Below are 26783 nucleotides of genomic sequence, written 5' to 3'. Positions count from 1 at the left end.
CTTCTTCTTGACACCCACCCTTCAGATATTTGTAAACATTAATAAGATCCCCTCCCTGTCATCTCTAAGATTTTCCAAATCATTATCCTTCCATTCCTTAGACACACTTTATGCACTCCCCGCATCTCCTATTTTTATTGTATTTGGATCTCAAGAGCTTAAGGCACCACTGAGATGTCCACAATGATGTTTTATGTCTTTCTTCTCTGATTACTTCCTTGGCTATTGTAGGGATTTAAAAGTCTTTAATAGGATGCTCTCTAACCAGAATTCAATCCACTAGGATCAGAGGCATCTGACTTAAGAGTAGATGATCAACTGAAGGTCATCCTCTGAAATCCTCACATATATTTAGAAGGCACATGGATCAGATCAACATCTATCATTCCACAATAATGGCACTCAGCATTCAGTCTGCTCTGGCTTCTTTCTTAAGCCAAGGATCTAATGGCAACTGCTATGCAGACACATGAATGCAGACTGTCACATATGTACAAGCTGTAAGGTTCTGGTTTACAATAAACTGTGCTCATATATTTTGACATATTAGAATTTGATGCATTTCCAGTTCTCAAGTTGTTGATGATAAGCAGCCTAGGTATCAGTTTTATTTCAGAAGCCACAAATTTCTATTGAATTTGCTATTGCTAATTTAACTTTTTTTGCTTTGCAAATACTTCCAAAGTTGAAAAGAATGCAGTATTAGCAGAGCAACAATCTCTGTGTTAGAAAGTGAAGGGGGGAAAAACCCAAAACAAAACACACAAAAAACAAAAACAATAAGGCATTCCTGATGCAAGCAAAGCAGTTCAGCAAGGGAAAACCCAGTAATACCTACAGTGTCAGAAAGAGGAAGAAGAAGCAATGCTCATGGCTTTGAGTATCCTGGCCTTCCCATACCACACTCCCACTTCTCACCAGCTATCTGTCTATTGTATTATAGCAAATAATGAAAGAATTATATGCTCTAGCAATCAAGGCTGACATATTAAAACGACACTCTGCATTACTGAACCTACTCATCTCTTAGCAGAGCTATTTTTCAAAGGAGATTAATTATACTGGCAAGAGACCTTTTGCTATTCTAATTTGTGAAACCTATTTCAGTACCACAAGCATATTAAAACACTTGCAAACACTTAACTAGCTCCAAGATCCCAGGACTCACTACATTTAATTAGGTGCTCATCTTGTGACCAGCTCTTCAGTCACTGCTTTAGAAGACCAATTCCTACAAGAATTCTTAAATTTTAGGCTTAATTAACTGCAACTGTAATTAACATATAGCTCACCATAATGTATACAGAGATAGCAAAGTGACCATATACATCAGGACCTGACACCATCGCAGAGGGACAAACACTGAATTTAGAGCTGAAATTCTCAGCTTTAAGTAGAAAGCTGTGAATTTGAAATTACTTTAAAATCAGTTATTGGCACTACGTTTCATATCAGAACATCTGATAGCACAAACACTACCAAGACAAACTGAAAATACATCACATTAGCAGTGTGCAGAATTGAAACACACAAACCCACCTACAGCAACCTGAATTGGGAACAACTGTTAAGCAATGAACTAGTATTCCAAATTAAATGTCTGAGAATTAATTCTTTGCTTTAAAGCAAAGTTATTTTCATTAACCTAAGCTATGAAGCTTCAAGATATTTGTTTGCCTTTAGAGAACATGCCTGTATTTTATTATAGTACTTTTTTTAATCCCCATCATATAAATATTTAGATGTCAAGTTCGGCATTTTCCCTTTCAGCTGATACGGTCAAATTACAACCACTGCTAAGCAGAGAAATTTAAGGCAAACCCTGAACAGCCAACCAAACTAAGACACAATACAATTAAATCAAATCAGAAGAATTTCAACATAGTAGCATGTCTGAAAATGCTAAGACTACAAATGCTTTATTGTGAAATCACAGTTAGTGGTTACACAAATGGGTGAATTTTCGAACTTCAAAGGTTTGAAGTTTGTTTGTAGCCTGGTGGTGGAAACCTGTCTAGGATCCCCCAAAAAATTCTAAGGGCTAACAATTTCAGGGTTACATAAAAGGCACACCCTTTTAGTTAATGGATCTTTGCTTCTAAACAGTCTTACAATGTAATATAAATTTACCCAGTGGCTTGCAGCTCTAAGTAGTGTACACCAAATTTTCCTCATTTGAGTAAAATCTGTTATATAGGCAACTCAATGGAAATTTGACAAAAAAAGCTTCTAGCTTTTCTTTCAGTCTACCATTCAGCAACAATTTCTGTTGCATATATGACTGCTCTCAAATAACTGTCTTTTCCTCCTCTTATGTTTTTCTTCTCCTTACACTTCAGTGATCTTAGGTATTTAGAGGTAATAAGGAACATCTACAAAAACATATGCTCCTTTTGGTTAGCAATTCAATCTTAACTATAGCCATCTGATTTTCCTTCCCATATAGAATATTCTCTTCTTTAAAAAATGCTAACTTAATACGTGCGACATTCTTCAGAAATATTCACTTTACCAAAACCTTTTGACAGAAACCACACAGGAGAACAGATGTCAGTTCCAGCTCTTGGACAGTTAGCCCTTTCAGCTTCACCTCTAGCTATTCTCTAGGGGCAGAGGTAACTACTCAGAAAGCTGTTTCTCAATTCAACTTGTTTTAAATGCTCATGTTCCCATGCTTACATCTACCTAGACTTCCAGTGATAGTTTATTTCAGGTATCAGGCAGCTTAAGTAGTAGAGAAAGAACATCCCCCAAAAGAAATTAATTCATAGATTCACAGAATACCAGGACCTCAAGGATCACCTAGACCAAACTTTCAGGGTAAGAATATAGTTTAAATGAGATGGTCCAGCACCCTGCCAAGCTGGGCCTTGAAATTGTCTAATGCAGGGGAAAACCTACCACCTCTCTTGGGAGTTTATTCCAATGTCTAATAGTTCAAATAGTGAAAAAAAATGTTCTTCACACACATTTTTTGCCTGCTTTTTGTCAGAAGCAGGATGAACATCTTCCAATCCTAATTCACCTTCTACCCTAGAAAAGGCTCACAGGAACAAAATGCTGCACTCAGTGAGCAGGAGCAGAGAAAGCAAGGTAAAACTAAATCTCAAGATCACACCACTTTTTATTTATATCACAAAATCATCATGAGTATTCCCAGGCTCACTCACCAAACCAGCAGTAAGTGAAGGAGCAGATTGTCCTAGAGACTGATTTCTCATGCGGACCAGGTTTGAGGTATCTCCAGGTGGCTGCCATATTGTCTGTCCCACTCCACTGTGGACACTATTTGATAAAGGAAGTAGCTGTTTTCCTTTAAAAACAAAACCAAAATACTGTCAGCTTGTTTCTGAACAAGTTTGCAAGTTCAAAATACGATGCTGAAAACAATTACTGCATGTGGACAAAAAAGCATTTGATAAAAAAGTAATTTCAAGTTTTAGTAGGTTAAAACTTGTAAGAGCACACGACTTGTAAATTCACAGTATTTGGTAACTACTTCCAAAATATCTAGTTTACATTTGGAGGTAATGGGTAAATCCAAAACCTTGTAGAAACAGATTTCTATCACTTTATACCTTTTTATACCTCACACATCTTATAAAGGAAACAGTATTTGCTGCCAATTAAACAATTTATTGCCCTATAGAAAGGCAATGTTAATGCTGCAAAATATCTTTAATGTAATTTTTAAAATTCTTATGAAAACACATTCATGGTTGTAAAATGTTACCTCTTTTAAACAGCTTAGCCATTCAGACATCCCTACTTTCTCCAACCCTGTGGAACATTCAGCAGTATATTTTATGCAGCTGTGTTCAGAATATAGTGTATATTTAAACAATGGTTTGCTTTGAACCATGGATGGCTATTTTCTGTCTAAAAATGTCACTCTTCAGCACTTCAGCAATATTGTGTTACCTTAAAAGCAAAACATTCTGTAACTTTCCCAAGTCTCCCTTTATCTGATGAATTGGTGCAGATGCTAATCTCCCATGCTACATAAGCAAACAGTGAGAAGTTCCTATCTCAACAAGTTCACACCACTGCACTTTCCTGCAATCACTCAAAAGGATCTGCTCAGTACATTTCTTTTTTTCCTAGTCAGTATAATACTCCTTTAAAAAAAAGTCAAGCTCTGTGTTTCCACAATGAGAAAGAGCTATAGTCAAAGCAGATCATATTTTGACTCCCGTCAAGCTTGACAATTGACTTTTATGTACAATGTCATTCACAAAAGAGAAGTACAGTCTTGTGGTTAAAAACATGCAAGTGAGAAAGTCTGCAAATCTGGGTTCCATTATTAGCTTCCAGATGACTTCCTCTGTAACTTTGGTCAGTCAGCCTCTGTACCTCAGCTTCACCATCTGCAAAATGGGAGTGAAAAATACTTCTTTTCCTTAAAATCTGAACTGTGAGACTAATGACACACCCTTCCTTCCGAGCATGATCAAGAGAGCTCCATTCAACAGATTATTACATGCTCAGATACCACAGGAATCACTAAGGACAAAGTGATTAAGGAAGACTAAGGAGACTAAGATTTTTGTTGCGATAAGTAGCAGGAGGAAGTCTTACAACAGAAAAAATACTTCTCAGAGGCAGCAAGCTACTTTACAAAGTCAATTTCACATTAGAAGTGATACATTGCCTTCAATACATAAAAGCAGCTACAGTATGTCACACATTGCCACTAGCCATGATGCTGGGAGAGTGGTATCTTTGGGGGGGGGTGGGTGAGTTTTTAACTTGTTTATGTTACTTTTCTGTGAAAGTGACAAGCTATGGGCCACATACTCATTAATAGAATGATTCAAAGCCTCTGAGGGATGAGAAGGCTCAGCTTTGGCTAGCAAATGAAGATATTCTGTATTAGTACCTTTTTCCCAGTCTCACTGAAGCTGTCTACAGCTGTGGACACGATTATCACAATTTGCTCATTTTCAAATTTAGGCATAAACATAATAACTCCTCTTGCCTGCAAAGATATAAAACTGCAGAAATGTACACTGCTGTATCTATCTCAGTAAAGCAGTAACAAAGATATCCTATAATATTGATAAAACTCGTGTAATTATCTAACAGGTCAAAATGCCAGTGCTTGAGAACAAAATTAATATTATTTAAATCTCCTCCATAAGATATAGTTACCAGTATCAGAAATAGTGTGACCAGCAGGAGTAGGGAAGTGATTGTTCCCCTCTACTGGGCATTGGTGAGGCCACACCTCAAGTGCTGTGTCCAGTTTTGGGCACCTCAATACAAGAAAGATATTGAGGAGCTGGAATGAGTGCAAAGAAGAGCAGCTGAAGTGGTAAAGAGCCTAGAGAATGAACCTTATGAAGAGCAACTGAGGGAACTGGCACTGTTTAACTAAGGGGCGACCTCATCACCCTCGACAACTACCTGAAAGGGCAACACAGAGAGGCAGGTGCTGGTCTCGTCTACCACACCTAATTAGTGGTAGAACAATTGGGAATGGCCTCTAGCTGTACCAGGGTAGGTTTAGTCTAGACATTAGGAAAAATTTTTTGACTGAAAGAGTAGTCAAGTATTGGAACTGGCTGCCCAGGGAGGTGGTGGAGTCACCACTCCTGGATGTGTTTAAAGGTCATTGATAGGTGGCACTTAGTGATACAGTTTAGTAGTGAACTTCATAGAGACCTGATGATCTCAAGGGTCTTTTCCAATCTGAATTATTTTATGATATCTCCTTTTAGCTCCACAAAACCTGAATCCAGGAAGACACCATCTATACCTTTTGTAAAAAAAAAGGTAGAGTTATTGTGGGGATGGAGCTTGGAGCTAAAGCCTTTCCCTGCCTTGCCTTAAGTTCTACATATGTTCCAAACACCCAGAATTAAAATATGTATCTAAACATTAACATTTTTCTTCATCCAGTTGGGTCAAACCTATCTTGTTGTGGCTCTTTTCCCCTTCCTAAATCATGGTATAGTAGACTGAAAAGTCATTAAAATGTAGCAACAGCTTCTGAAGAACATTATCATTTCAGAACAGAAAACTGACAGGAATGCTGTCTCCAAACAGAAAAATTATTTAAAAGAAATAAACAAAACATGCCCAGTTTTCCTGCTTCCTTCTATTTAACATTGCTTACTTCTGCTCAAGGTTTAAAAAAAAAAAAAAAAAAAAACCACTACACTATCACTATACACTGCAGTAATGTCTGACTGTTGTAACTGGCCAAAAGCTGTATAGTTAACCAAATTCTGTTCTCCCCTAGTGATTAACCTACCATAGAGAACAAACATAAAGGAGTCCAAAATACTATGAATGTTTCCATTTTTCAAAAACAAGACACTTATTACAAATATAACATTAATATCAGGCCACAACAAAATTAAAAAAAAGGCATACTTTACTCCTTATTTAATTCTGTTATACCTAGAACCCCAAACATTAAAATATACAAAATGTATACTATGTATCACATACAAAAATAAAAAGAAAAGAGGAACCAGACTGAATGTATTTTCACAATCATGTAAATCAAGCTCATGCTGCTGCCAAAAGGGTGATTTCACCCTCCTCCTCTCTCACTTAAGAGCTTCCAACCCTTCTTGTTCTGGCACTAACGTGTAAAATAGGCAATCAGCCTACTCAGGCATCTTTCTCTTACATACAACAAGAGGTCACCTCTAGTTTTAAAGAAACAACAACATTTTTTATCACAGATCTTATGCCAACAAGTAAGAATGCATCTTTAGTACTAATGAACTGTCATATGATTGACAAAATGGCACACCTGACAGAGAACTTGCCAAACTACCTCTCCGTAGCTTGCAGTCATCTTGACTTAGCTGACGATGGAGCTTGGTTTTGCCAGCAGATGAAAAGATGTCAGGATTGCTGAGCTTCCTGCAACGTAACGGAGTGGACTCTGTTATCATCTCCTGTAGAAAGAAAACCAAACAGAAGTTTGTCAATGGCAGCTAAGTATCTGTTTTCTGAAACATACAATCTCCAAAGCACAAATGAGGCTATTTAGAAAGAAAAACAAAAACCCAACACACAAACAAATGCTTGCACACACACACACACACCCCCCACACACACCAAAAAAAAGGCTTGTAAAATCCCTCTATTGTGGACATCACAAGATCACAGTGAAATCCTTGAACAGCACTGAGGTAAGGAATATCCTCAGTAATAGACAGAATAAGGCAACCATGCCATAGCAGTTACTTGCTCTTGGAGTAGTTACAAAAAGAGGCTACTTAAGTCAGGCTCAGCTTTGATTTAACCTATTTCCTGCTAAAGCAGAGTATAGTTTCTCCAAGTTTCTTGAACATTTATGCAAGTCTATGAGTAATACACCTATAAAGAAACTGTTGGTGTGTCTAACTGCAACCCAAAACTCCTATTATAAGTTACAGCTCTACTATAGGACCACATGTATAACTAAATAATAATTAGGAAAGAGATCATCCTTTGGGTAATGTCTTTGTTATTACTATCAACAGTGTCAGAAACACTCCTACACAAGTAAATTCCTTTCACAGCATACAGCAAACTTTCCATCAGAACAGCAGTAGGCAGAACACTGGCAAGCACAACCACAGTGCTTTCCCCATGCATTTGTTCTGGAGGTGTCAAACTCATTTCACACCCAAAGAAGAATTATGAGTGTAGCTATCCTACATGGATTTGCACACTATGTGACACTTTCCCATTACAGCCTATACAGAGGAACTTGGAACAAGTTTTCCCTTCTCTACAGTAGTGTAACATGTTCTACACATCTTAGTGGATTGCTCCATTGTATTTCAAATGCCTCTTGTTAGCTATAGAGCACTTCAAGCCATGCTTATCCTCATAAAATCTCATCTGAGATAGAAAATAAACTGAAAGGAACGTTTTCCCTGTATAAAACATCACCAGATGGTTTATTAGAGTTTTAAATCACGTTTAAATCAAAAACTAATCTACCAGTAGCAGGTTTTAATTCAAATTTGCAGATTTCAGTCAAAATTTATTTCTGAAGTCATTAATTCAAATCCATTCAGTCTAGTCAGTGTTATGCCTCAAACTATCAAATACAGACCAGGACCACACATCTTAAAGATGTCAAGATATTTCATTCACAACCTTAGACTCCATCTCCTTTTAATCGTGAAACATTTTGGCACCTCATAAGAGTAAATTACTTTGTTATTGGTTTGAGGGACAGAAATACTTTGCTCTGCATCTGCTTCGGTGGTACACATGTTGAGAGGTACTGTGCCAATATAATTTCTTCTTCTGGTTAGTTAAGGCATTCAGTCACCACAGTGTCTAAACCAGATCAAGAGAGAGGCACACGTAACTTGAAGCAGATCAGTTGACTTATCCTGTTCATCACTCAGCTGCAAACATTTGTGCTGGTGCAAGGGTGGGAAGAGGCAGAAAAATAAGTGACTTGAGATGGGAAAAAATGCTTGAGCTGAAAACTGGTTTAATCTTAAAGCTCCTCATACACACCCTGGGAGAAAGACCCTCACATTTTCATTTGCCTTTGACCTTTTCCACAAAGGTACTGAAGATTTTAATTTCCAATAGCCTACACTTCTGTATTTCTGCTATTTGAGAGCTGAATAGCTTACATTATGTGTGAGAGATGACTAAGTCATTTTAAATTGTAACATTAGCAGTCCACCAGCACGCCTATGAAAGCTGCAGAGGCCAAGGGCAGAAGGTCTTTGCAGGTTCTATTTGCCAGGACAGACTACAGTTACGTATGTATGCATGTTTGTAAGCAGATATACAGAAAGATAAACACACTTTTAATATGGTCTGTCCTAAATGCCTGTTAACACCTAAAATCTGTGACAGTCCAAAGTTACCACACTTCAAAAAAAACCACATGTGCACTCCCCGCTACAAGCAAATTCATTTAAGATATCATCCAACCTATCCTTTCACACTGCTTATGATTCCATTCCAACAAACGTTTCCAGCATCCTTCAATATCTAGCTACTTCCCCAATGCTGCTGGTCCTCCTCACAGACCATGCTCTGCCTGCTTATCTGCTGCCCATCCCTGCCAAATACTTCTCCATCCAGACAGCAACAGAATAACCCTTATTTAAACCATGGCTTTGGACCACTCCCTTGAAGTCCTGCTCCTCCTAGCCAGCACAAATGCCAGAAAAGAGAACTTGAGAAAGGGGACGCAGGAAAGAGCATCAGGAAACAGGGATAAGGCTACACAGAATTTTCTCATCTGCTTTTTTGCTGTTCCTACACTTTCAAAAAGTATCTCACACATTTCGATGGCAGTTTAGTGTAGCATCCTTAGCTTGAAAGGTTCACCTTACAAATGTCCAAGTCAACAAGTAATGTAACATCCAAATCAATAAAAAAGAACAAAAACCAACACATGCAAGAAAACAGGACTTTGTCTTCATTTGAGAGAAAAAAAAATCAAGACATTCCTTTGCCAGCAAAAAATAGCAGAACAACACTGTACAAAAACAATTTTGAGATTATTATATTGATAAAAACATCCAACAGCAATTAAAATTTGAATATGAACATGAAGAAAAGTGTTCTAATCGGGACTTGTTCAAAACTTGTTGGTGGTTTGGGGGAGATCTATTCATTTTGTTGTTTGGGAGTTCTCCCCTTCAGGTGCACATTCATCTTTTCTCAATACACACACCCCCATATACATCTCATCTTTCTCAGTGAACTGCAGCTTAAAAAGAGAAAAATACCAGCATTCATTTATTCATTCAGGGCACCAAAGCAAGGAAAGCCAGTACAGTCAGAAATAAAAGTACTCTAAGTGATGTTACAAGCAGCTTCTGTATTTCACATTTATTTTCATCCACCCAATATAGAGATACTCACATACTCCTACCAACCCAAGAATGTGCCCACTTCCTTGCTCTTTCCCCTCTACCTCTCTAACAGGTAAAAATAATTACAAATTCCTGTTTCTTCTCGAGCCATAGCACATAGGTTTTTCAGATCTGATAATATCTAAATCAAAAGTAGTGCTCCAACTGAAGGAGCAGATGCAGGACCAACACTGAAGGGCACATCTACCACAACATCTGCTCAGCTCTACCACCCTGCCCACCCACACCTTTCAGTTCAACCCAACAGTATACACCACTCAGAATACATGAAAGTCCATTTCTCTTGCCTGAAATCTCACACAGGGGTTGTTACACTCAGCAAGATGGAGAAACAAAAGATGACAACGATAGCTACAGACAAGACAAGAAACCAAATGTGCTTCCTGATACATAAGATCACACTGATCCTCAAATCCTGATCTGGTACTGTCAGAAAACAGCAACAAGGAACCTTCTCAGTCATCTTTTCCATGCCATTGCATAGGGAAGGTCGCTTAAGAAATTCAAGCAAGAAATAAGATAATATACCACGGCAATAATTTTCAGCAGCTTTTTAATGTTCATTTAGTGGTGCTGCAAGAGAGTAATTCAGCACAGATCCCTCATCTACAAAGCACAAGTGAACACTGAAAGTGTGAATGCATGACAAAGTACCTCCTTGAACCACCAGATTAAACATCACACAGTAAGATTGATAGATCAACACCAGATGAATGTTAGGGGGGAAAAAAAACCTTCTTAGGACCTGTCTTCTTGGCCTACATTTCATATGTAACATCATACAAAGCAGCACTTCCTTACAAGTGATATAGTGAGGGAAGAGGACCAGCAGTCCTCCAGGAAGCTGACATAAGCCCAAATGTGACCAAAATCATAGGATGAGTAAGAACTTGCAACTAAGACTCTTCTTAACTCTGTTTAACTCATGTACTTGCCAACAGCATCCTGAAAAATGTCAGAGAGCAGAATCAAGGAAAATTACATTAAATCAACACAGCCTCTTAGAGGTTATAATATCTTGGTTTACTACACTAACAAGAAAGAAAACCTTTGCAGAATGTTACATTATATAAAAGAGTCACTGTTTTAAGGACAGAAAAGATATTCATATTAGTTTTGTCTTTAATAGATTTGAAGAACTTTGCAATAAATCCCAACATTCCCACCAGAAGTAAATAAATAATTTGTTGTCAGTAATAAATAATTTAAATTAATAGAAAGCTAAGAATTATTGCCACAGTGATGTTTTCAATAGTTACACAGTGTAACATGCACATATTAAACATTTTGAGTGCCTATAGCTTCCTCTGTACACTTCCCTGCAGTTATAACACACATTAAAGTTAAACAAATTTAAATCCTTCTGTAAAAAATACAAAACCTCAGAGAAAAAACAAAAAAAAAGGAATGTTTCCTGAAAGACATAGTATCAGAAACCTATGCTATGAGATCGACCTTCCTTATCTTGTTCTTCCAATGGGAAGGTTGTTTGGTTTTTTTTCTTGTCAACTCAAGAATACAATTCCAAGGCACATTCGATTAAAAATAATAAATTAGAAGCTTTAATGTTGCTTCACACCAGGGAAGTTCAAGATGTTAACTTTGTCACCACGAGTTCCCAACTGCAGGAAGCATTAAAAAGTCTGTTAAAAAGTAAATATTTACAACTAGGTGTATTATTACCCCATTTCTGAGGATCATTGAGATGCAGAATCGTCTTACTCCTAATGGAACCACAGTCTAGAAGACAAGGTAATTTGTGATTGAACAATACCAGCCTGTATATTGGGTCCTTATATGAAAACAAAAATAACACCACAAGGGTTTACACAAGCAAAGTGTTTGATCCTACTTCAGGATCTTCCAGCTAAGATACAAAAGGGTAATGCAATTCCTGAGTTCAACTGGCAAATGCCTACAGCCAAAAGAATTTCTTGTAGGAAAGAAAGAGTAGTACATCCTCCACTTAAGTCTGTATCAAATTTTACACAAGCTCAAAGAAACCACTATCAATATATCAAGACTCAAAATCCCACTACATGCTCACTAGTTGCATTGAAAACAAAACCAGTCTGAATAGAGAGACTGTACATTAAAGGCCACATCATTTCTTTACCACTAGTAGTCTAGAAAGAGTATTTCAAACATAAAAAGCTGGTAAAGAGCAGGGAAATTAAATCCTGCTCAGATGAAAATTAAAAAAAATAACATGAACAACTCTAGAATATATCATCTGCACATTAGAATCCTGTCTGCTGTACGGATTAAAAAACTACGACCAAAAAAATGTGATTTGTAATAAAATTTGGTGTTATAAGACAGCAATAATACTGTCTCTCTGAAAATTTATTTCCATTAAACTCAGAAGACATGCCAAGCATGTGATGTGTCCCAACATTACTGACTGCTATTACTGAAAGTTCTCTTTAGCATCCCACGCGTTATCAACTACTCATTTATCTTCTAGATTCTTGTCTGTTAGATTTCATACAGTCAAACAGAGATGTATGTTTAGATGTGCTAAAGACCATAATCCACAGTATCAACAAACTTTTCTCATTTGCCAGTTTCTCTCAGATTTATTCAGATATTTATTAGGCAGAAAGCATTGAATTTAACGCCTCTTATTACATTTATGCTGTAAGAAAGGCTAGAATGAGAGCTGCTTAAGGAACCAGACAAGCAGCAGAAACACAGCTGTAACTTACGCTGTGCATGTGAAAAGAGCTATGATTTCATTGGCTATGAAAAGGAGAATTACCAGAACATTCTGCAGGGTACCTTGACTGCCTGCAACACAGACACTGGGGTTGTTTTCCAGTGAGTGGGCTTTCAGATCTCTACCTATACTTGTCCTCACATTACAAACATCGTCTCACCACTTCATTACCAGGGAGACAGCAAAGCGATATAAAAAAACCTACTGACACCTGTGTAAATTCTGTTTAGTGCCTATAAACAAAGTTACAATCAAGTCATTGTCACTGGGAATGTAAACTCCCTGATTGTCTTTGGAGAGAGATGAACAGGACCTAGTGACAAGTTAAAAGTTTATGAATTTACATAAACTGCTTCACAGCAGTAGGACCTGAGAGAGAATCTCACCTAATTAAGCACATTACAAACAGGAACCCAAACCAGTATAGAATTATCTATGTCTAAGGCACAAATAAAGTATATTTAAAATACCATCTGAAAATGCAAAGTTTGGCAAGTGAACAATACTGCAATGTATGAAAAGGTGCATGCTGTATAAAAATTACTTGTTTACTGATAGTGCAGAGTTCTCCTTTCAAAAAAAATGCAATTCCCAAAGAAAAATGTTAAGAATCATTAACTTTGAAGTCTCAAATGAAAGTCTCTATTGGTTCAGTATGAGATACAACCCTTAAAAAACTGTCCCAAGGCTATGGGGACTAGAAGAGAAAAATCTGTGGCCAACTGCTGTTCCCAGGCTTGTTCCAAATGAAGCTGCTTATGCAGAAAAGAAAAATGTAAAGTCAGGAACTGAACTTTCCCTGCTCAGGTGAGTTTTTCAAATTAGACATTCAATGACTACTTACAGATACACAATACAATTTTAAGACCAGCTCTTAACTTACAAAGCTCACTTGAATAGCATGCACTAGACAGGAATGCTCTGCAACTACACTCTTTTTTTTTGCCCAGGATGCTTTTATGTAGTGCAACTAATCACCTGGATAGTAATAGCAGTGGAACTATCTGCAGTTAAACAGAGATTAGTGGCAAAATAAAATCCATCCAGGCACAATGGTTTGCTAAGAGTTAGAACACCATTTGTTCATACACATAACAAAGAAAGATCAAGATACATTTTAATCTGGTGTTACCATCACTGAGGAAGATCGTTATTGGCAGCAGGCAGAAAAATTAAGTACTTCTTTGTCGTTGTTTGGTGACAGTGGAAGTTCCAATCTTTTGGCATCGATATTTTTGTCTCCATGAACAATCTAGAATCTTCTCACTTCCTACCACGAATGACCACAACAATGCACAGCAAAACTGAGAAACGTTTAGGTGAAGTTTTCCTAAGAACAAATTTTCCCATCAAATTCAACAGCAGATCTGCACACATAAAATGCGGAAAAAGGAGAAAGGGGGGAAAAAAAAAAACAACAACAAAACCCTGTCATTTCATTCTAAGCCTGTAAACTGAAGTACCAATGGCTTTAGACCTAAAGGAAATGAAGTTAACCTTTGGAAACACAACAAGCACTAAATCTTTAGCTTTTGTTGACAGAAATCACAAAACAGCAGAAGAAGGTAAACTAATTCACAATTCTTATTATCTGCACAAAGAAATTGAGCCTCTATAGTCTGGCAAAAAAGCTTCTGCTCAGCAGGCAGAAGAAGCCAGTTCCATCCCAAAGAAACCACAGCCAACTTTTCTTCAAGGACTAGCCATGTATTTCTTCCCTTTTGTTTGAGAACAAAAACAATGCCCAACTGTTAGGTTTATGAACATCATGTCAAGCTGAAAGACTACAGTCAGCAGACACTTATGCTAAAGTGTCTGCTAAACTGGCAAAACAATGCTGTAAACAGATTCTCCTCTGTCCCAAAAACAAGGATGGATGCAAAGAACATAGAACATACAAATAACTAACTGAATGCATAAGTCAATGTTAGGGTCACCTATTCTTTCCAAGATCTTCACACAGCACTGATCCAATTTAAATCACCTAATAAAACAGAGAAGGATATTTCCTCCTAATTTGTCTCTGTATCCATCTATGACTACATGTTCAAACATCTAAATGCCAGTCAGTCACCGTATTAACTATACAACTCATTTCTAAGCTTTCCTCCAGAGCAGCGTCTGTAATTTATTTATTTGTACTCTCTGATCTGCTGGTGCTGCCCAGTACACTTAATACCAGTCCTGACCACTTGATTTCCTTTCTAAGGCTCCGTATTAAAATGTGATTTTTATGATATGGTGTGATTTTAATGACTAATAAACCTATTTTAAGCATTGCATTTCCTTGCTCTAGGGCCTTACTCTAGGGCTTCTTTAAAATAGCAGAAAATAGAAGAGGAGTTGCTGCTAGCCCTCTGAGCTCGTCCTCAGTGAACAGAGGACAACCATCCAACAGCAAATCAACAAAACAAGTATCGAAAAACTGCAAGACTTTCAATTACTTCCTTGCCTATCAAGGTTTTTCCCTAAGAAGAGACTCCACAAGTCTCTTGTTCAGCAAGTCACCATTACATACTCACTTCCAACTTTGCCCTTTCAAGAGTTTAACACTTTACTTGCATCACTGAAGTTTCTTCAAGTCTTCTACATGCTTTCAAAAAGCCCTGAAAGCCACATAAAGGACAACAATGTCTATGCCATTTTGTGTACTTGCTTTGTAATGACAAATTACATTCCAAGAAAAAGTGCAAAGAAATGCAATTTGATGATTCTAAGCCGTATGTTACTCAATGCAAAGAGAAGCAAACTCCAAGTTTAAAACCTGGGATAACTGGAAATCCATACTGCACAGTAAGACAACCTTCCTGGAAACACGGAACCACGCTTAAACCATTTGTACAATCTAACTCAGGTGTCTCCAGTTCTTCTGCATGTGTATGACTTTCAGTGTCATGAAAAAACATGCACAAGGAGCAGTACCAAGTTTCAGTTATAAACCACAGAACCAGGAAAGCAGATTAGAAAATTATTTTTAAAAACATTTTTACTGAGCTCTGAGCACGACAGCTGTGTATTTGAAGGATAAAAGAAAAAGTTTGAGTATCAATTAATCTATTTGAAATCTACCTAAATTTCATTAAAATCTCCAAGCTTCCTGAAATGCAGCTACAATGTTTTCACAAGTTTTCATCCCACAGACAGGATTTAATTACCCTCACTCCTAAGCAGACCTACCTTTCGTACTTAATTTTTGCTTGGCTGGATTAAGAAATGACAACGCCTCAAGTTTGAGTCCAACTGTGCACATAGTTCAGTCTTCAGTAAAATTGCTTTCTACACGCTGCAGGGTAGCATTTCTTTACCATTGTAATCATTCTGTATTTTCTCTCGAAAGACAAACTGCTCTGTGAATTCTTCCATCAGATCTAATAGGGAAAAATCACCAGGGATGACAGGACTTAACAAAAAAAATTCTGATGTGCTAGCAGCTAACACTTCCAAGTGATAAACATGCATTGTGCACATGGAGCTAATTTCCATAAAGACAGCTGACAGTCATTGCAAGAAATCACAGCTGAGAGAATGTAGCCTGATACAAGCAAAAATCTATCTTTTATGAACTGCTCGATGTTTGGACAGCATGCACATAACACATGCAGTGTTCCAGAAGTGCACTGACATTCAGCTTCTCATTGAAACTATTGTTCAGTATTTTTACTATTAGCAGAATTAGCTGAAATAACCAACACCTACAAGAGCGTCAGAAATATTAGCATGACACATTAAAGGCAAAAAAAAAAATTATCCAAGTCTCATGCAATTAAGTAGTTAAATAATTTATTTTGGCTTCATACTGTTGAAAATGTTTATGGAGGATTACTTCTCACACTATGTGCAAAAAAAGCATTAGAGACAATCTATACAGACAGCTCATGAAGACAGGTTTGGATTGAAACTGACTCAGAAATTACATTTCAAAAATTCTTTAACTTCCTACAATCCAACCCTAACAGGACTATCTGTTCCTGGAAATTTAAACAGGTACATGGAACCATGTTTTAAAGCCCCATCTTGTTTTCACATTCATGAAAATCCAGACCAACTGGAAGGTTTTAGAAATTATTTTATTATTAAATTGTTTATTATATGTGTAACGAATAAGAAAATATTTACAATGCAGTTCTACCAGCAAAGGCATGATTTATTTTTTCCTGGAAATAAGCATAGTGTCATAGAATCATAGAATGTTAGGAGTTGGAAGGGACCTCTAGAGATCACCTATTTCCATCTTCCATGTAAACAACAGACCTCCGTAACTCCAAATAGCAAAACCTGACAAGCTAGAGTATTTATTAGTGCTGGATTTTCAATCTGGAACTACTATATCACACTAACCACAGCACATCATCACTTGATGTAAAAGTGAAATTGCCAGCACTCTACATGACCTGTCTGTTCAGCTCCTGTGATTCTTTAAGAACAAGGTCTTTATGGGTGGTGACAAAGCTTTCTGGTTTAGTCTCAAACAGCTCACTAAACTGGTGGTCTTCACTGCTTCCTTAGCTTCAGTTATCCATGTTACATGAATAAGAATTAAATAATAACTTTCTTTTTAAGTTTATTTTAAATAAATGCCTATCATGGTATCTACAATAATTCACTGCATTTCTTATAAGCACCAAAGCTGTTTTGGCTTATGGAGCACAACAGGCAGCTCAGGCAATAAAAATAACCTATATCAGATAAAAAAAAAAATAATTGCTTCTAGAAACAATCACCTTATCAGGCAGGTTAACATTCACAGTCTCTGTGCATAAGAAGGCATATTATCTTGCTCAAGTAAGTCACCTTCTAAGCATAAAGTCAAGAATGCATAACCATTCCTCCCTCGTGAAACAGACAGACAGTACTTGGTTTTCCAGAGCACAAAGCTGTGAATATATCCACAGTCACTGTGAGGCTTTTGCAGAGGCTTAACCCTAGCCCTGGGCAGCACCCCACTGTTATCCTCAAGTGCTCTGTAACAAATACTAAGTAGCAGCAGCTTTTCCCTTCAAGCTCATAATTGATTATGATTCTAAACACAAGCAGTCCCACAACAAATCCACCTACTTCTGATAGAAGACTTCTCTTGGCTTCTTCACTTCTATACTTCTTTTTGACAAATACAAGGGACAGCTGAACTTGAATGCAAATCATCAGCCATGTGAATACCTATACACTCATAATCTCTCCACTGCCTGCCTACCTATCCTAATCAGCAAGATATGAAATGTATGTGGCTAGTATACAATCTTTTTTATCCTTCACTTGTGACAGGAACTTGAAATCTCACATCCGTGAGCTGATTCATCTAACCTGCTGATGCAATGCCTACCTACTTATTGATTTACACAAATCAATTTCAACAAATTAGGTTTGTCCATTAATATTCAACTTCAAGGGAGGTGATGTTTTTATGGTATCAGGCCAGACAGATACCATATGCCCTCTGGGGCTATGCTGCTGTAATCAAACAAGCCCAAGCAGAATTGGTCACTTGACTCTACATTCCTTTTGTCTGCTCCTAGATGAATCTTTTGGCCCAATTCTGTTATTATCAAACAAGCAAATTGCAGAATTGATCACTTGACTCTATCCAGACCCTTTGTCTGGATTTAGTCTTCAGTCACTTTACATCACTCCCACCCTGGATTTCTAAACATTAGTATGAACATACAAATGAACTCAGAGGGACATGCTGCCAGCAGCTGCCACCGCTGCCCAACCCCATCAAAATACAGAAAGGCAAAACTATGGCTAATTAAGAAGTCAAGCAGCTGATGCTCTGGCATCAACAAGAATCAGCTTATGAAAGGCAGCAAGACATACTTACAGACCATTGAGAGGTTTGTTCTTTCTGGCTTCTTTTCTTGGGCCCCCAGGAAGAGGACACAACAAAAGAGAGACAGAACCATACATGTCACAGGGACAAGCTCCTTCTGCAGCTATGTTCCAGCTTCTTCACTACCTTTATTTCTCCATAGAGAAAGCAGTAAGCTTAAGAACTAAAATTATTAGGATGAGGAAGAATGCCTGTCAGTCAACCATAAACTTTTACCCAAAAAAAAAAAAAAAAATCAATAAATCCACCTTTTTTTTTGTTTTTTCTCTGCCTGAAATAAGAAAAAGAGTTAGACAGCCACAAAGAAAGAGAAATGGGAAAAGGAAGTCGGTTATCTATAAACAGTAATTGAATTTTTAATGGTAAATTACATCCATGGCTCATAATTTAGGAGTCTTCACCAATGTCTTCCTTACAACTTTCTCTAGCTCCCTTCATGAAACAGGCAAAGGACAGAATTGCCCTAAAAATCAGCCCTAAAGTGCACCAATATCCTAGAAAAAGTGGCAAGAAGTATTTATGCAAATAGATGGTTCCTGATCTTTTAGAAGTCAGAAGCACTCCATCTCTCCTTGGATAAAAGGGGCAATAAGGAACATATTTGGCTATGTTTAATCTGTATTTGCTTTTACAGATTTTGTAATGCAAATATTAAAAACTACATTTAATTGCAAACTACATTTCCAGTGACACATCCATTTGATTCTGTTTATTTGCTTGAATTCTAGAAATAAGCTACCATCTTCAGAATAAATTTCATCCCAGCTTGTAAATTTTGATATAAAGTTAGAAGAAACACCTTTGACTATTGGAGCTGTTAACCATAGGGACAAAGCTGGGGGAGCAGAACAAGAGCTGCAAAAGAACTCTGATGGCAGCCCAAGAAGCAGGGATGTAGAGAAAGCTAAGAAGCAAAACGCCAACAGAACTCCAAAGCTTGCCTCTTCACCTACCAAATAAAAGACAAGACCCATGCCAGACATAATTTCATAACAGTTTGGTGTTCTTTGGTTATGTACAAAGCCCATCACAGCACAGGTACTGCCTTTAATGGCCTTGATGGCACCTACACAGAGAAGAAAACAAACAAAACAAACAAACAAACAAACAAAAAAAACCACAACAACAAACAATATAAAGATAAAACACTTCTTATAGTTGAAACACAGAAGTTCCAATTAGGAGAAATGAAAGATCTCCCCAATGTCCAGGCTTGCCACACAGCAAGGAAAGCATGGTAACAGCTTCTTTGCAGCTGTAGAAACAAAACAAATTTGACTAGCACTTTGGGGTTTGGCCAGTTTCTCCCTCTTGGTCACTGACTGCTTTCAAAAAAAAAGAACAGGGTGAGATGTCAGTCAAAAAGATCCTTTGTCATGCTTTCCTTCTAAAAAGATTTTTTAAAAATCCAAATAGGAAGACAGCATGAAAGGGGGGATAAGCTTTCTAAGTAGTCTGGGACTGATTTGTACAATATCCTGAATACAGGGAGTAGAAATGTCCACACAGACATAAAAATCTCTCTCATAGGACACACCCAACTGTGGCAATGCAATCCTCAAAACTGTGAAAAGACAAATATCAAAGAGCAGTGGAGAAGTAACCTTGCCTGTGATCAAACCATTCCAGGCTGCTAACAGAATTTTTGATGTGCACCTATTTTAGGTGCACACACGCCAAATACAGGGAGGGGGAAAAGTTCAAACGGCAGAAGACCTCAGCTTTATGAAGCAAAAGAACTCAGGTGTCCTCTGATCCAACTCATACATGGAAAATATATCAGATAGCAGAGAATTTTTACTGCCTGTGCTAGCACAGGCATATTCCACAGCTGGAAATTGGACACTAGACAAAGCAAGCCTTGAAATAAGATGTGGTTTAGTTTCCTAACTTCAGGACTAATTAAACACTGACAGAGCTTTCCAGAAGAGATGAGAGACACACCATGATGTAAGGCTAAGATAAGATCAATTTCTAAGAGATGTTTTAATTTATCTTTCAGGAAAACTCTACAGTCTGCTTATGTGGGGAAATCATACTGGATAATCACAGTAATCCATTCTGGCTTTAGGACATACAGATCTAAGAAATTTCAGACAGGTGGAGATAAAGGAACACTTCTGTTACTCTCAGAAAGTTTGTAGCACTACAGTTCCAAATGACTATAAAGAGTAAAATTATTAGATTGTTAAATCAGTCACATGCTCATAGCCCAGGAAATATGTTCTACCCAATGCAGAAACAACAAAATGTACTGTCTGGGGAAGACAGAAGATCACCTTTCTTCAAGCTCAAACTTCGCAACTAGAGATAGCCTACTGCACTGACTGTCCTATAGAATGGGCTCCCAAAATTCCCCAAAATCCCAAAAAGGATTAAGGAGATTTTTCATCTTTCTCAATATGCAGCTTGCCTGTTGGTATCACACAATGAACATACATCCAGCAGGGGAGCCACCAGGTTTAGCAACATTTCAGTTCAACTCTGTCAACAGCAAACAAGTTAAACTTCATACAAGACAAAAGGGTCCATCTAACTGAAAATCCCACCTCGACCAGTCCCTCCACCACTTCCTTGAACTGCTTGACACTCCACTGTTTTCTCTTTCATCTCTTTATTACCTTTCAAAATCACAAAATCATGGAATCAACTAATAAATCCTCTTCGAGCCCCACTATCATCTTTGTATATCTCCATAGGACTCTCTTCAGCAGATCCCTGTCTCTCTTGAATTGGGGAGCCCAAAACAGGACATAGTATTTCAGGTGTGATTTCACAAGGCCAGAGTTGAGGGGGAGGAGAACCTCCCTAGACCTGCAGGACCAGGATGCCATTGGCCCTCTTGGCCAGAAAGGCACATTGCTGTCCCATGGATAACTTACTGTCCACTAGGAAAGCAGCCACTGGCTGTTTCTTATCTACCTTCCATACACCAACCATCATCTTGTATACTTGTATCATGAAACTCATCCAGTCATATCTTTCAGACATTGCAGAATCCTTTACATGGTAACTTTGAACTTTGAACTCTACCTGAAGTAGAAAATGCTCATGCAAGCACCTGTGACAATGTGGGATCTTTCACAATAAACAGTCTCAGACTAATTATGTAATAATGCTTTTAAATGTGCCTCTGGATGACAGTGACTGTCATTCATAAGCACAGCAACTTTCCAATTTCCATTTTTCTCTTTCAATGTGGTCAGAAAGCATGCAATGACTAAGCTGATACTTTGTGAAACATAGCCCCCCTGGATTTTCATAAAGATGCCCTCACTCAATGAAACAACTGTCACAGGCAATTCAGCTATAAATAAATGACTGATTAACAGATAGGAAGTAATCTGATAGAATTGACCTTTTTCCCAAAAAAAGAGAGATCACCAGTGGAGTTCCAAAAGGATCTGTTCTAGGATCAACACTTTCAACATTTTAAAGCAAAATCTTTCAAAGAAGCTCAGCATTTACCTGACAGAGTTTGCTTAAAGTTATTCAAGGCTGCAAAAGCAAAGACCAAAGATCTGAAGAAGACCTTAATGATACTGTTTAAGTGGGCTGCAAAATTGCAGATATGATTAACTGTACATATATGTAAAGTGATGCAGTGTAAAAAAAAAAAATCTTAAATTTATATATACGATGACAAAGTACCAATAGCACCAATAGCTAGTGATTAGCTATTACCACTTGAAAGAGTGATTGTGGAGTTGTAATATACAGCTCCACAGAAATGGCAACTCAAGGCTTAAAGATCGCCATGAAAAAGCAAGTTCAGAGAACAAAACCTAATACACTGTACAAGTTTACAGCATGTCATATGCTGCAGTACTGTGGCCAGTCCTGGTTAATGTTCTCAAACACTCTTCCTCTGACCCCTGCTACCAGTGCTTCTTATCAGGAACAGACCTGCAAAAGGTGCAAAGAAGAGAGAAATGACAATGAAAAGGATTGAGTCACTTCTTTACAATCCCCTGGAAAAGTCACAAGCAAGGGATGGTAATAAAACAAAAAGCTATGAACCCATAAGCCACACAGAAGAACATGGATCCTCTTCTTCACCACCTCTTCCAACACAAAAATTAACAAACAAGGCATGAAACAAGCAGGTAGAAAGTTTAAAACCAAACAAAAACAAGTAGGTCTTCCACACAAAATGTGTTTAAACCTTACAACACTCAGCCACAGGATGTTGTGGATGCTGCAAACATACATGGTTTCAAATACCAATTGGACAAATTCACAGAAGAAAAAAACCACTCAGGGCACTAAAAACAAATATCACCTCTAGTTCCGGAAACCTGCAAGCCACAAATTACTGGAGGCTGGGAGAGGTATTTCCTCAATATATACTATACTCTTCTCCAAGCATCTGCTTTTGGCAGCTCAGAGACGCAGGATACTGGGCTAGAGGGACTTCTAATGCAACCAAGTACAGTCGTCTTTATGTTCTTACATAACTCTTAAAAAAGTGAGAACCTTAATCGCATGTACACGTCAGAACTATAAGCACAGCACATTAAAGGACCGAGTTTTCAAAGGCCTAAAGGTCAGCACAGCAATTTAACTACTACAGTCACAGTTTGATAAGTACTTTTTCCAATATCACAGTAGCTCAGTCTCCCCCAACCACAAACTTGTCCAAATGTATGGCAAACAAACTGTGAAATCTGAATTTAATTCAAAACAGTTCTCAGCAGCTGTGCAGACTGCTGCACTGGTAACGCTGAGGTCACACTACAGGCTTGAAAACAACAGGGCTACTTAAATCAGAAGTGGCCCCAAAGGAAATACTTGTCAAGCTACATGATGCATCAATGGAAATGGAGTATCACAATCTTTTGCATCTCAGGAGGCCCTTTCCACCACATCCACACTACCAACTCCTGATGTTTAAAGAGATACTGAATGATTGATATTAATGACAGAAATGTGAGTAGAATTAATTGCCCTGTTTATTAAATTTGTCCAACAGATCTATTTATTTCCAAGCACTTACTGCATTTACAAAACGCGCACCACTACAAACAGAAGACAAAAGGGGAGAGGAGATGAGAGGTTCTCCTTTGAAGTTTGGGGTGCTTCTCACACAGCCTGAGCAGAAGCTTTCTTACCTTTAGCTGCAAAACACCTCAAAGACTCCATCACACTGTCTACTCTGTTACTACAAGTCACATCAGGTCCTAGAGTATCCAAGCTCCAATACCTGACATTTCTGAATTTGCAGCATTAATGTTGTTTTGGTGAGGCTTCCCAAGTGTTCAGTACATTATATGCTTCATAGCATGCTCTGCATGCACGATTTGTAAAACATTTAGCATACAACTACCAAGAATGGAAATAATTTCCTCTCATTTCCATGTGAGTATCATAGACCATATGTCAAAACAGTATAAACACTCTACCAACCACTATTCTAATGGACAGCTGGGAAGAAACTAAGTTGCCTCTTCTGCCTCTACATTTTTTTTTTTAGCCTGAATAAGGGTATTAATGTTCTTTAATTATTTCAGGAAGTGATAAGCATCAAAATCAGCAGCACCTCCTAACCACCTGGCTTAACAAGGCACTAAAGAATAAAATTTAGAAAACAGAGATCTCTTCTCCCAGGGCCTGATCTGAGAAATCTATATTCAAGAGACACCCACTTGATAAAGCCAAAGCACAGATCTTCAATAACAGAGAGCAATGTAATTCAGCTTTTCTAGGAAAAAAAAATAAGAAGTCCTAATAAAATAGAGTACTATGTGCATAGGTAGCAGTAACGTGAACTTAAGACACCTTTTGGACAGGAAAAATCTAATAACAGGGTTTTTCACTTCATTACTAAGATCAGCAAAAGCAAGCAGTGAATTGCAGCATCCTAGGAGTCTTCATACTTGTGATACTTTCTCCTTATCTAAAAAAAAAAAAAAAATTAAAAAGTTCAAGTTGCCATCTACATTTTTAAAATCCTAAGTCTCTCCGACATTTTTCTCTCCTGTAAAATTAGGAATTTCAAAGCACACCAAGAAAAAGCTGAAGATCTCTTGGGTCTCTCATCCCTCTAGTCCTAAGCAGCAATCGGTATACTTCTTTTTTGTGGGAGTGAAAGACATTACAGTGGACACACCAAACTTACACACTCTCACTTTTAACAAGCCTATGCAATTTCAGATTTCTGCAAAGGTATGCTTCTTAAGTAAACCATTTACAGCATTAGTAATTAAGACCAAAACAACGATGGAAAATGCATCCAAATTAATATCACAATCAAGAGTGACCTACAGAAGGTTACTAGCAAGAAGCATTCTGTAATTATTAACACCAACAAGCATATAACACAAACTAGATATCACTGTATTCTCTCTCACTCCTTCACCAACAGGCAGGCAGGACTGCTGGCACCAGGATTCCCCCATCACTGACTCCCTCACTCCACGCCATGCCGTCGCACACCGACACACCACCACTCCCTTCCTGACCACCACATCTGTCCTTTCCTCTTCTGAGGACAGCTACCCGAGGACGCGTACCCAACGTCCGCGGATGCTCGGAGGAGGATGCAGCCTCAACAACCGCCGCCGCACGCAGCCGTCTCCCTGGCTGCCCCCTCCCGCCGAGCATAGCACTCATCGGATCCCCACTCCCCACCCGGCCACTGCCCGCAACCCGGCCCGGGCCCGCCGCACCGCTGCCCCGCGACTGCGGCAGTCGCCGCCCGGGCAGGCGCGGAAGGCGGACCCCACCACGCGAGGCGCGCGTCTCCATGCCAACGGCGGCCACCGGCCCGGCAGGACCCCCCCCGGCCCCACGCCCCGGCTTTACCCTCTCCAGCGCCTCCCGGCAAGGCGTCCCCGCGGCCCTGGCGTCCTCCGGCTCCTTCCTGCCGCCGCCGCCCCCCAGCAGAGTGGCTCTCCTCTCCGCCGCGCTGGCGGCCACCGCCCGCCCGGGCTCTCTCCGCGGCGGCGGCGGCGCCGCCGCTTTGTCCCCCCGGGAACGGCCCTTCCTCATCGCCGCGGCTTCTCCTCAGCGGCGCCTGCGGCACGATTCGGACTCCCGCAGCACAGAACCGGGCATGGCCGGCGGGAGTTACGGAGAGCCGGGGCGGCGCCCCCGCCACCGTCGGCGCCGCCGCCACCTGCGCGCGGGGCAGAGGGACATGCCCTCCCGCCGCCCGCCTGTCAGCGAGCGCGGGCGCAGCGGCTGCCGCGGCGCCGCCTCCACCCCCCACCCCCCGTGCGCTCCTGCCGGCCCGCGCCGCCTATCGCGAGAGCACGGGCCTCGCGGTGGGGAGGCGGCGCGAGACGTCGGGGGACGGAAAGAGGGCAGCGCGCGAGACTTGTCATGAGGTGCGCGGAGGAAAGGGGCGCGGAGCGCCGTGGGAAGGCGGTGGGTGCTGTCGAGGGGGCTCCACAGGCTGCCCCTGCCGGCCCTGCACCGCCGGCGGTGAGAGTCCGCCTGTAAAGCAGGAGCACGCCACACCAGTGCGCCAGCCTGGCTCCCAGTAAGGCTGCACCTCCAGGCTGCAGAACCACTTTTTGCATGCCAGGAGGGCCGCCTCGTTACAATCGCAAAGGGAGACACTGACTTAGGCTGAGGCTGCACAATGCAGTAGTGTCGCCCGGGGCGAGGACGTCGTTCCTGTCGCCTTCATCGTGATCCGGGATCAGCTCTGGCGTATAGGAGCAACCGGCTTCCATGTCAATAAATTTAATTGGCCCTGAAAACGTGCAGCGAGCACAGGACCTTTCCAGTGGTGCTATTAGTGGTAGGCAGCGTTTGAAAAACGCCGCACTTCCGTGTTCCAGAGGCTCACCAGCTCCATCAACGTGACTTGGTGAGAACCAAGGTCCCCGCATCGCTCGGGTCACTGGAGCTGGGTGGGCAACCTTCAGCCCTCTGCAGAAACACCAAGCTGCCGAGCCGCAGGAATATGCTTACCAGCTGTGCCGTCGAGTGCTACAGCCCTCTTCTTCTTGAGCGAGATCACATCAGGGAGCAGATGAAGATGTAGTTCACTGTCTTCTCGGTAGAAAAGACACGTACAGAGATTCATTACCTCAAGGAGTAATCAAAGCATGTATCATCATCTTGTGTTTCATCTCAGTAATTCACACCCTCTCAGCATTTTTTGTCTTTGCAAATTATTTCCTGAGGGTGTAAGTTGCCAGTTTCTGCATTCATTCTTCACAAAAGCAACTTCAAAGTTGTTCTCTTTTTTTCACTATTGCATAGTCGGGAACCTTGCTATTGCAGTGGAAAAAAAAAAAAAAAAAAAACAAAAAAAAACAACACATTGTTCCTTTTTTACCAGGCTGAAAAGTCTCATGCATCTTCAACTAGAAGTCTGATTTTATAAATTTTTTACTCATTTTATACAAAGACATGAAAAACA

At 39.6% G+C, this 26783-nt stretch overlaps 1 protein-coding gene across 2 annotated transcripts in view; it reads right to left on the bottom strand.

Annotated features, from left to right (window-relative positions):
• Positions 1-25399, bottom strand: part of MAST2 (microtubule associated serine/threonine kinase 2) — a 183166-nt gene extending 157767 nt beyond the window's left edge. Inside the window, exons 1-3 of one of the 2 annotated variants that reach the window (XM_054384103.1) lie at positions 25214-25399; positions 6767-6914; positions 3171-3313 (exon numbers count right to left, since the gene is read on the bottom strand). In XM_054384103.1, the coding sequence (XP_054240078.1) occupies positions 3171-3313; positions 6767-6914; positions 25214-25399 (477 nt within the window). The remainder of the gene's footprint in view (positions 1-3170; positions 3314-6766; positions 6915-25213) is intronic. The other variant, XM_054384104.1, reaches the window with a different exon arrangement.
• Between the last annotated feature and the right edge of the window lie 1384 nt (positions 25400-26783).

Source organism: Indicator indicator, chromosome 10 (assembly GCF_027791375.1).
Source record: "Indicator indicator isolate 239-I01 chromosome 10, UM_Iind_1.1, whole genome shotgun sequence".
Taxonomy (NCBI): Eukaryota; Metazoa; Chordata; class Aves; order Piciformes; family Indicatoridae; genus Indicator; species Indicator indicator.
The sequence above is the reverse complement of the archived record's forward strand: the minus strand, read 5'-3'. Positions and strand labels throughout refer to the sequence as shown.